At 38.6% G+C, this 11,226-nt stretch overlaps 3 protein-coding genes across 3 annotated transcripts in view; all 3 read right to left on the bottom strand.

Annotated features, from left to right (window-relative positions):
- Positions 1-5,341, bottom strand: part of LOC101315310 (TMV resistance protein N-like) — a 6,176-nt gene extending 835 nt beyond the window's left edge. Inside the window, exons 1-2 of the mRNA XM_004292274.1 lie at positions 5,294-5,341; positions 4,296-4,986 (exon numbers count right to left, since the gene is read on the bottom strand). Coding sequence (XP_004292322.1) covers positions 4,296-4,986; positions 5,294-5,341 — 739 coding nt within the window. The remainder of the gene's footprint in view (positions 1-4,295; positions 4,987-5,293) is intronic.
- LOC101313944 lies at positions 5,324-7,436 on the bottom strand. The gene is made up of 3 exons (XM_004290059.1): positions 6,593-7,436; positions 5,892-6,516; positions 5,324-5,738 (listed from the first exon to the last, which is right to left on the bottom strand). The coding sequence occupies exons 1-3, from the start codon at positions 7,193-7,195 to the stop codon at positions 5,536-5,538; spliced, it is 1,431 nt and encodes a 476-aa protein (XP_004290107.1). The 5' UTR covers positions 7,196-7,436; the 3' UTR covers positions 5,324-5,535.
- Positions 7,364-9,801, bottom strand: LOC101315021 (TMV resistance protein N-like). The gene is made up of 3 exons (XM_004292273.1): positions 9,302-9,801; positions 7,981-9,085; positions 7,364-7,870 (listed from the first exon to the last, which is right to left on the bottom strand). Exons 1-3 carry the CDS (start codon positions 9,799-9,801, stop codon positions 7,559-7,561), a joined length of 1,917 nt encoding a protein of 638 aa, XP_004292321.1. The 3' UTR covers positions 7,364-7,558.
- Between the last annotated feature and the right edge of the window lie 1,425 nt (positions 9,802-11,226).

The raw sequence follows: 11,226 nt of genomic DNA, 5'->3' as shown, positions 1-11,226 counted from the left end.
GTTTCTGCACTAGATCAAGCAATGACACTTTGTTTCTTGCTCTTCCATGAAACTAGATTACCACCAACAAAAGTGCAATAACCTGTTGTAGACTTTCGATCACAAGCATTTCCAGCCCAGTCTGCATCAGAAAAACCCATGATCTGAGTATGTTGATTCTTCTTCATCAATATTCCTCTTCCAATTGAACCCTTGAGATATCTGAGGATCCTTTTCACAATTTGCAAATGTTCCTCAGTAGGTGCATGCATAAATTGACTCACTAAACTTACTGCAAATGAAATGTCTGGTCTGGTAATGGTGAGATAGATCAACTTCCCAACAAGTCTTTGATACTCACCAATGTTTCTGAGTTTATCACCTTCGACTTCCAGCCTCAATTTGTTGTCAAGAGGTGTAACACAAGGCTTGATGTCCACCATCTGAGCTTCTTCTAGAAGATCTACTAAATACTTTCTTTGATTGAGAAACAACCCTTTGAAAGATGTGGCCATTTCAATGCCAAGAAAGTATTTCAACACTCCTAAATCCTTAATCGCAAACTTATGATGTAAGGATTGCTTAAGAATGTTGATCTCATCTTCATTATCTCCTGTAATAATAAGATCATCAACATAGACAAGTACCACCAATCTACCACAGCTACCACTTCGAACAAACATAGATGAATCTGCACTGCTTCTTTTGAACCCATTTGCTTCCAAAACAGAACTGAGCTTAGAGTACCATGCTCTAGGAGATTGTTTTAATCCATATAAGGATTTGTGAAGCCTACACACCAAGCTGGAGTCACCTTCTTGAGGATGACCAGGAGGAAGTTGCATATAGACCTCTTCTTCAAGATCACCATGAAGGAATGCATTTTTCACATCCATTTGGTACAAGGGCCATGCTTTGTTAACTGCAATAGAAAGGAGGACACGAACTGTGTTCATTTTGGCCACCGGAGCTAAAGTCTCCTTATAGTCAACACCAAAAGTTTGAGTGAACCCTCGAGCTACCAGACGAGCTTTATGTCTTTCAATTTGGCCATTTGACTTGAACTTTGTTTTGAAAATCCATTTGCTGCCTACCACCCTCTTGCCTTCTGGTAGCTTAACAACACTCCATGTTTGATTTTCATCCAAGGCTCTCAGTTCTTCTCTCATAGCTGTAGTCCAAACACTATGTTGTTTTGCTTCTTGAAAATTTCTAGGTTCATGAGAACCAGAAATAGCAGAGAGAAAAGCAGCATGAGATTTAGAAACCTTTCTGTAAGATACAAAATTTTCTAAAGGATACTTAGAAGAATATACTTTGTAATCTTGTAGCTTAAGAGGAGGTTTCCTCGTCCGAGTAAGATATCTTCTTTCATCAGGTTGATCTGGTTCAGGTTCATGTATAACTTCTCCTTCATCATTAACAACATCCACTTGAGGATTAGAACCCTCCTCTGTGGAAGGTGATGGAGTTTCAGCTTCATCTTGAGCTTCTGGTTCATTTTGAGCAGCAATATCAAGATCCACTTGTTGTATAATAGGATCTCCTCTTTGTAGTTCCAACTGAGGTTCAATATTGGTTCCACAAATAGGGAGAGAAAGGAAATCCAGGAAGAACTCCCCCTGACGAGAGGAATCAGGTGGACTGAAAAATGGAATGTTTTCAGCAAATCTAACATCTCTAGCAACAAATAACTTCTTAGAGATTGTGTTGAAACACTTGCATCCTTTCTGTGTAGATGAATATCCCAAGAAAATGCACTTTGTAGCCTTAGGATCTAACTTATCCCTGTGAATAGATTGCACATGCACAAAACACACACAACCAAAAACTTTAAGGTGTGAAATATCAAGTTTTCTTCCTTTCAATACTTCATAAGGTGATTTGAAGTTAAGGACTCTACTCGGTAATCTGTTGATGAGATATGTGGCTGTAAGAACCCTTTGAGACCAGAATCTCTTTGGAACATTCATGTGAAGCATTATTGATCTTGTTTTCTCAAGTAAATCTCTATTTTTCCTTTCAACAACTCCGTTTTGTGGTGGTGTTCCCACACAACTTGTTTGGTGTAGGATTCCATTTGAGCTTAGGAATTGTGACATGATTTTGGACATATATTCGGCACCATTATCTGATCTAAGAATTTGAAGTTTAGCAGAAAACATGTTTGTGACTAGATTATAAAAATCTTTGAAAACAGACACAAGATCACTCTTAAGCTTTAGAAGATATAACCAAGTGACTCGAGAGAAATCATCAATAAAAGTAACAAAGTACTTATAACCATCAAATGAATCTAGAGGAGCTGGTCCCCAGATATCAGAGTGTACAATGTCAAAAGGCTTGCTAGCTCGAGATACAGATGAGCCAAAAGGGAGTCTAGTAGACTTAGCTAAATGGCAAATTTCACATTGAAGAGATTCTTTACACAGATTTGGAAAAATAGAAGATAAAACATGGTCTGAGGGATGTGCTAGACGTTGATGCCATAGCTGATGCTCTTGAGCTAGACTAAGATGAGCTTGGGTGACTTCTGGAACTCTAAAATCCTTTGAGAGGTAGTACAGACCATTAAGATAAAACCCTTCACCAATCTTCTCCTTGGTGGCTAGGTCCTGGAAAACAACCTTGTTAGGATAAAAAATGGCAAGGCATTTGAGAGAATTAGTATTAATCCTCCCAACTGACATTAGTTTGAAAGGAAAAGATGGTACATACAAAGCTGTGGATTTTATGGTTTCTGAAAGAATGTTTACTTTCCCTTTTCCTAAAACAGGTACACCTCTACCATTAGCAACAGAAACATGTGAAGGAGTTGATAGTTTTTCAAAATTTTGAAGCTTAGAGTTTTGGTTTGTCATATGATCAGTGGCACCAGAATCTATTATCCAAAAATCATTCATGATGCTTGCATGTAAAGCTGTAGAGAAGGCTTTTAAGATACCTAGTATGTCATCCTGATTTACTCCATCTGCTTCAGCTAGAAAACCAGCAAATTTCCCAAGCAATGCTGTTGAATCTTTACTAGCATCTTCATGTTCATTTCCTTGCTTCAGTTGGAGATATGCTGCAAATTCATTTATTAATGCAGCTGGATTTGTAGTGAAGTTCAACAGTCCCTCAGTGGCAACATGGTTTGCCTTGTGCCCTTGAAACTTTGGAAAAACTCCAGTATCCCTGGCTGGCTTGTTAAACTTGGGTTTGAGTTCAGGGTGTAAGATCCAGCATCTCTCTCTTAGATGTCCGGGAAAATCACAATATGTGCAGTGAAGATCAAGGAGTTTACCTCTGTAAGGTCTCTTCTCAGTTGCAAAGGCTCTAGCTTCAGAAACAGTTGCCTTAGGCTCTTCATTCATGACTTTTCTCCTGATTTCTTCACGCTAAATGGTAGCACATATGCTGGATAAAGTTGACAGTTCAGCACTCATGAGGATGTGGCTTCGAAGGTCTTCATACTCAGGGCCTAAGCTGGCTAGAAGTTGGAAGACTTTATCTTCCTCAGCTCTCTTTAGAAGGATGGTTGGATCAACAGTGTGAGGTCTGTATAGATCTATCTCATTCCACATGCCCTTCATGCTGCCAAGATGATGAACAAAAGAGGTTGCTCCTTGCTTAAAACTGGTTATGTCTCTTTGAAGCTGAAAAACTCTAGCACAGTTGTTTTGATTCCCATACATCTCTTTCACAGATTTCCAGAGATGCAACGAGGACTCAGAGTAGCTGAAAATAGCAGAAATTGAAGGCTCCATAGAGTTGAGAATCCAGGACATGACAAGCTGATCTTTACTGAGCCATGTTTCATACTCAGAGGATAGAGGGGTTGGAATTTGAATGCTTCCATTGATGAAGCCAAGCTTGGTTTTACCACCAAGAGCAAGAGTGATGGCTCTTGACCAAGGAATATAGTTTAACTCATTGAGTAAAACTGAACAAAGACGTTGATTTGGGTTTGAATCAGCTTCAGAGATTTGTGAAGCAGCAGAAGTTGAGGCGGAGCTGATTTCAATCTCAGCCATTTTACAAACTAAACAAAGAGTCAGGCCGAAAGATGGTCCTACTCTGATACCATAAAGAAATGGTTTCAAAGTGTTTCTTGTATTATGAATATCAATGTACAAGACTCACCAATACATAGGGAGAGGCAGAAGTTACCTTCTGCACAAGAACAGTTAAGCTGCCATACTTCTATACCTAATACCATGCTTTCCCTAAAAGACTTCCCTAATTACATCACTGACTTTAATCAACTAGGTATGGTTGTGATCACCACACAACCTAACAACTAGGTATGGTGGCAAGTACCACCATAATAGTACTATATCTCAATACATCTTGTATCGATTCATAACTTATTTTGAGTTTCTTCATTATTTCACCATTTGGAATAACTTCCAGTTTGTTCAATGCACTTTCCCAGACAACTAGATTCTTCCCTGATAAAGAAGCACCTAAAACTTTAAGTGCTAGTGGAAGTCGTCCACAATGATCTATTACCCTTTTCGAATGATCAGTATAACCTTCAATGGGATGGTCCTGTCCAAAAGCATGCCAACTAAATAGCACCAATGCTTCATCCTCAACCAGAATCCTAACCTTATGCACTTTAGCAAATTGGCAGTGAGCTTCCAACAATCCGGCGCAGCTACTTGTTATGATGATCTTACTTCCTGGATGAAACCGATTTTTCATTCTCAGTAATGCAGCAAGTTGGTCCACATGATCTACATCATCAAGAACAAGAAAAACTCTTCTAGAGCCAACAACATCTTCAATCTTAGCTATCCCTTCACTAACATTGTGTATTTTCACTTTACTTCCGCTCAAAATATCATCAAGAAGTTGTTTTTGTAGCCGAAGCAAACCATTTGGCTGTTCTGAAACTTCTCTGATATTCTCAAGGTAACTGCATCTCTCAAATCTTTTGAAGTTTGAATTATATACAAACTTCGCTATGGTTGAGTTTCCTATTCCACGCATTCCATGAAGTAAAAGTATGTCAACATCATGCTACTTTTCTTACAAAATAAAATGTTTCGTCGCCCCTAAATTGTTACTTAAGCGACGAACAATATTTCGTGCTCTTACACCAAGGCGAGGATAACTGGTACACTTAGTAGTCAGAACTTTTCGTCCCATAATATTGTGGTGACGACTCTTATTATTTTCATCTCGAGATTTGTAATTACTTAGGAGATGAAAGTTTTTTATTTCGTCGACTGAGGTCCAACCAAGGGCCAGAGGGTGACCTTGGAAGAATTGGCAAAGCTAAAAAAATCATTACCATAAGTCAAAACTCAAAACACATCCAATTAACTTGCAGTGTCGAAAGGGCAATAGAGGATTGAAGATCAGTTGTCCTCATTTCCATATGTAAACTAATAGTATCAATGTCCTACCAATCAAGAAGAAAACCTCTCCAGATCGACTAATTTTGACTCACATAGATAACTAACGAACCGAACTACCGAAGATATAATTCCAGTGTACTGTTTGAAATAAGAGAGGGAAGCAGGTTTTTTACGATACAACTGTGTCCAAGTAATTAATACAACAAATTCATGGAGGGCTTGTGGACTGTTGTTTCTTTCGATGCTGGAAGAGAGCAGAACGAGCAACGAGGGGAAGAGAAAGAAGGAAGACAGTGGCCATCATGATCCCCTTCCAACCTATGAAGAAACCTCGTTTGTTGCTATTGCTATTACTGCCACTCTGTGCTGCATGCTTGAGGATCAGGTCACCCTCTGCCCCTTGTTTTTTCTCTGCAAAGTAAGCATGGAATAGTACTAGGAAATCAATTCCCACAAAAATTCAACGTGGATCGATGGGAAATGCTTTCATGAAGTAGCCTGTGATCGATATACTAATTTCGTTATGGTATACATGTAAACAGTTAAAGACATATGCATGCATACCTGATTTTTCATTGATGTCCCTAATGAGATCGATATTTCCTTCAATTCCTGTATGGTCGCATTGAAAGGTTATTCCATCCAAAGGGTAAAAGCCTATTGTTGGCGAAACTCCTGCTCGAAGAAAACAAGGATCGTCCAAGTTGGCAGCCACAATAAGTTCGGTACTAGTTATCTCTTCTGGATCTTTGTCGTCGTAGTAAACAAGCTGGATGCCACACTCCTTGACCTTGAAATCAGATTTTGTATATATTAGAATAGTCATCTCATCACCGCCTTTAAGTCGATTCCCAAACCTCCAGTGACTTAACCAGATCACATCTTTTCCCTCTCGGGGAACGCCAAAATATGTTGGACCATAAACCCATTTCAGACCGCTACTGTTATTACTCACAACAGTAATTGCCAGATATACTGAACCATCAATGTTGACAACATTGGTTATAAGATCAGAATCGTTGTGGTTGGATTTTGTTACAACCGAGAAGATATTTAGTCCTCGTATATTAAGATTGGAAAGTGAAGGCACAGTGAAGGATATAGAGGAGCCTCTGCTTCTATGGCTGAACTGGCCTGGAACTTGGTCTCCAGGAAGGAATGTGCTGAATATACCGTCTTCATAGAGTCCCTGTGTCATGGAAATCAGATATGAGAGAGAATGTGCTGAAAGAGAGAGAGAGAGAGAGAGAGAGAGAGAGAGAGACCTGGACATGACGCATTCCGTTCCATACAAAGGTTTTATCATATGGTGTGAGTGATGTGTCCATCAAGATGTTTTCCAGGGATTCCAGTTTTTCTAAGCTCAAAAGTTTAAGCATTTTTTTATCAACTCTTTCGATGGGTTCCAACTTGAAACGACCTAGAAACTCAACAATAGGCATCGAACTCCATGAATAGCGCATTAGTTTGTGCTTACAAGATTGATATGTTACCTTTTCCAACGACGTGCACCACGCCATACGCAATTCAACTAATCCTGTTGGTAGCCTTAGAAGTGATTTGAGCTTCTTACAAGAGTCCAAAAAGAGATATTGGAGGTCAGTAAGATCTCTGATGCAATCCGGTAGCCTAGAAATTGGGTTCCCACTGAGATCCAATGATTGCAATGAGAACAGATTAGCAACATCCCTTGGAAAATCGTCATCCGAAAGATTACAGTTTCTTAGACTCAAGTTTACTAAATTCTTCGGAAGATAAGATGCCCAAGAAATTACTGGAATCGGACTTGAGCAACTGGTAGTGACTAGTAGTCGATGTATTGGAACTCCGTCTGCTTGAAACACTTTCAACGACTGAATCCTCATCATTTCTGTCGGAAACTCTCCAAGATTTGAACAACCAGAGATAATGAGTGTTTCAAGGAAGGGTAGGATAGAAATGTTCTCTGGAATGTTCCTAAGATTTTTGCAATCTTTCACACTCAAATAAGTAAGCCTCTCCAGGAGTCCAATGTTTTCATGGACATTTATCAATCTTGTACAATCTTCAAGAATGAGTCTGTCTAGATTAGGGATACAGGAAAAATCAGGGATTTCAGTAAACTCATGAGAGTGGCTGAGATTTAATATTTTAAGTGATGGGAGATACTGCAGAGAGATAATAGGTAAAGGAAATAAGAACTCCAAAAGTTATAAATCACTTGTAAATAATTTACCAAACAGGAAAAAAGTTTAGGTTGAGTTACATACCTTTATTCCCCTCCAAAGTTGTCTCAAACTGCTATAACACATTTCAAGAGCAACAAGTCTCTCCAACGGAAAATCAGAGGGTAAGGAAGCTAAAGGAAATTTACTCCAAGAAAACCATCTTAGTCCTGCAGGTAATTCACCGTAGCGTCCACTGAGCTGCACATCACTGAGCTGGAGGAGTCTTAGATTGTGCATCCTTGTAAACGCATTGGTTTCCATTACTACCTTACTTGAATTTCTCGAAGCAGGGTGCATTTGCATGTTGAGAACAAGTCCTTCAATTGTCTGGGTGCCCTAATAAAATGAAAAAAAAAAAAATGCTCACAGATAAGTTGATCGATGAATATACATATGCAAAGAAAATACATGGAACTGATGGAAGAACATGCATGCATGTTTCTTACAATATTTTGGGACAATACTTGAAACGAATCCATATGATGCCAAACCCTAGTACGTTTTTCTGGCTCCTTTGATTCTAGGCGGACAATTTCCCTTCCCATGTCACGAATCATGTCATGCATTTGCACCGACTTAGAATCTTTGTCAATAGTTACTAAACATCTATCAATGATATTTTCAATGCCAACCTCTGTGAAGAAATCACAAGCATCCAGTATGGTGAGAACGACAGCTTTCTCCATTCCAATAAAGAAGCATGCAATATGAAGGAATAAAGCTTTGTCATGATCATCTTGTATCGATTCATAGCTTATTTTGAGTTTCTTCATTATTTCACCATTTGGAATAACTTCCAGTTTGTTCAATGCGCTTTCCCAGACAACAAGATTCTTTCCTGATAAAGAAGCACCTAAAACTTTAAGTGCTAGTGGAAGTCGTCCACAATGATCTATTACCCTTTTCGAATGATCAGTATAACCTTCAATGGGATGGTCCTGTCCAAAAGCATGCCAACTAAAGAGCGCTAATGCTTCATCCTCATCCAGAATCCTAACCATATGCACCTTAGCAAATTGGCAGTGAGCTTCCAACAATCCGGCGCAGCTACTTGTTATGATGATCTTACTTCCTGGATGAAACCGATTTTTCATTCTCAGTAATGCAGCAAGTTGGTCCACATGATCCACATCATCAAGAACAAGAAAAACTCTTCTTGAGCTAATGGCATCTTCAATCTTAGCTATCCCTTCACTAATATTGTGTATTTTCACTTTACTTCCGCTCAAAATATCATTAAGAAGTTGTTTTTGTAGCCGAAGCAAGCCATTCGGTTGTTCTGCAGCTTCTCTGATATTTTCAAGGTAACTGCATCTCTCAAATCTTTGGAAGTTTGAGTTATAAACAAATTTCGCTATGGTTGATTTTCCTATTCCACGCATTCCATGAAGTAAAAGTATGTCAACATCAGCTGATCCATCTCTTAACCATAAATTGATGTCTCTGGTTTGAGAATCTATCCCAATTAGGTGCGGTTCAACACTTAAGGGAATGCGCCTAAGTTTATCTTCCATTACCCTTACAATTTTCTCGATAAACTTAGACTCGTGCCTAAAACATTGCAAATAAATAAAAAGTCAGAGCTATGATTATCATCAAATACCGCTCCATGAAAATATCATAGCTAGATTACTATTAGTCTACGATTAGTTTGTGGATGTGGAATGTATGAACCTGCTGAATCATAAGAAAAATGTTGTTTACTATAAGAAGAAATCGAATCAGTTTCTGATGGATTTCCCAGCTAGGTTGAAATGAAACACATACCCGTCAGCTTCATTTTGCAAGACCATTCCTGCTAGATCGGCAACTTCTGCAAGTGCTTCCCTCCATCGCTTCACCTTGCTCTTCAAGGATTGGATTCTTTCGTGTCTAGCAAGTGCTTTTGCAAGATCTCCTGTCTGCTTCCTCACTTGCGATGGATCGACATCGTAGAAGACAGGTAAAACTATGTGATCGGCGGTCCTCTTGCGTTCCATGATCATCACAAGCTCGTCAAGGCACCACTGGGAAGACGCATAGTCTTTTGAAAACACAATAACAGAGCTTCGTGACAGCTCGATGGCTTTCCGAATTTCTGGCTTGATGTCTTGTCCCTTTGGAAGTTCATCTTCGTCTCGAAACGTACGAAAGCCTGAACTGATGAAGGCTGTGTAGAGGTGGTCCGTAAAAGTCTTGCGGGTTTCTTCACCCCTGAAACTCAAGAACACATGATAACCAGATGGACGAGTATTTGGGGAGGTGGTTGTTACAAGTGCAAGAGCCATCCTAGATCTGACAAACTTCAATGGAAAGATAGAAGACTCTGCATATAGTCGAAAAAGTGAAAAACAGCTTGCTGTTATGTAAATAGGATATCGAAAAGAAACGTTAGTTGTGCAAATTAGACCGATGGGAGTCTCTTAAGTTGAGGACTTGGTGAAAACTTTTCGGTTTATTCTATCTTTCGATCTTATATCCACATCTTGACCGTTCAGTTTATAAGGATTTATGAATAGATTATTTCTACAAATTTTCAACCATATTGAAAATCGTTAAGACATTTATAAATGTGATTTATTAATTATGAATTTAAACGGTTCATGTTTGACATGTTATACCATATGATAGTCGAGTTAACTTTTTGTTATGTCTCCGTAATTTTAAAGTAAATATAGTAGTCAATAAAATGTTCTTTGCTAGTTGGTATGCGTAAAAAGCACTCTATTGACTCCTCTTTGTTGGGTTTAACTTTTTGTTATCTCTATGACTATATATTTATGGGTAGGAAATTTAGACTTTCATCAACAGCATCACATAAGGTTGGCATCAATTGCGATACTGCAAAGGAAAGAGACAGAACCAAATAGCAGGTGTATACAGTATATGCTGCTTGACATCAATTTTTTTTAGATATAATAAAAATAAATCTCTAGTCTGCATGCGTTAGACCTCCATCAATCCCCGTCCTGCTGTCCAGGTCCAATATCTGTGCTAGATATCTGCTTAAAAGTGTATGGGGTAATGGTTAACCAGTGAAGTTTTGGTTTTGGATTGTACAAAGCAAAATGGAGAAAATGTTCTATCTAGGGGAGTACGTCTTTTTTTTTTTTTTTCTTTCCCGTCCTTTTTTGGACTTGAAACTTTGGACATCTCTACAAAAAAAGTAGACAAAACCAGTTTTACATTAATGAGAAAAGATATTCAAATTCTAATATGCATGTCATCATTCAACGGTTCAAGTCCACACTAAATCCTCGTTATAATCGGAACCTCTAGGGAAATTATTATTTATACCCAAAGTGATACACAGACTAGAATTATTGATTCAGAAATAAACTGATTTCAAGATAAAACCAATTTCACATTACTCCACTACTGCTCTACTTTCCTCCTAACTAGATTACACTATTATCGAAAAAAACTAGCATACTCTATCTTGAAAAGTAACGTCCCAAGGAAGTCGCCAAAAATTGACGTATCAGAAGCTTGTCGATCGGTTCCATCGGCAACTCATCCTTTTCTCTTCATTGCATTTGCATGAGAATTCTCAAGTCTCCCTGACTCCCTCAAGAAGTAAAGATAAAATTACTTTCTTTCAACCAGCACAAATGCGCATGCCCACTCCTAAGCATCTAGGGATTAGGCCCAAGAGAAAAATATCATTACAACTCAAGGTTCGCTAGTTGGTTGCGATGGAAATTTAAAATTTT

Source organism: Fragaria vesca, linkage group LG2 (genome assembly GCF_000184155.1).
Source record: "Fragaria vesca subsp. vesca linkage group LG2, FraVesHawaii_1.0, whole genome shotgun sequence".
Taxonomy (NCBI): Eukaryota; Viridiplantae; Streptophyta; class Magnoliopsida; order Rosales; family Rosaceae; genus Fragaria; species Fragaria vesca.
The sequence above is the reverse complement of the archived record's forward strand: the minus strand, read 5'-3'. Positions and strand labels throughout refer to the sequence as shown.

Excerpts from the sequence above, each read along its gene's own strand:
- LOC101313944 (XM_004290059.1), bottom strand. The coding sequence starts at position 7,195 with ATGATGAGGATTCAGTCGTTGAAAGTGTTTCAAGCAGACGGAGTTCCA. Across the intron at positions 6,517-6,592 it reads ACGGAATGCGTCATGTCCAG|GGACTCTATGAAGACGGTAT; the intron begins GTCTCTCTCTCT and ends TCCATGACACAG. Across the intron at positions 5,739-5,891 it reads GGACATCAATGAAAAATCAG|AGAAAAAACAAGGGGCAGAG; the intron begins GTATGCATGCAT and ends CTTACTTTGCAG.
- LOC101315021 (XM_004292273.1), bottom strand. The coding sequence starts at position 9,801 with ATGGCTCTTGCACTTGTAACAACCACCTCCCCAAATACTCGTCCATCT. Across the intron at positions 9,086-9,301 it reads TTGCAAAATGAAGCTGACGG|GCACGAGTCTAAGTTTATCG; the intron begins GTATGTGTTTCA and ends GCAATGTTTTAG. Across the intron at positions 7,871-7,980 it reads AAGTATTGTCCCAAAATATT|GGCACCCAGACAATTGAAGG; the intron begins GTAAGAAACATG and ends TCATTTTATTAG.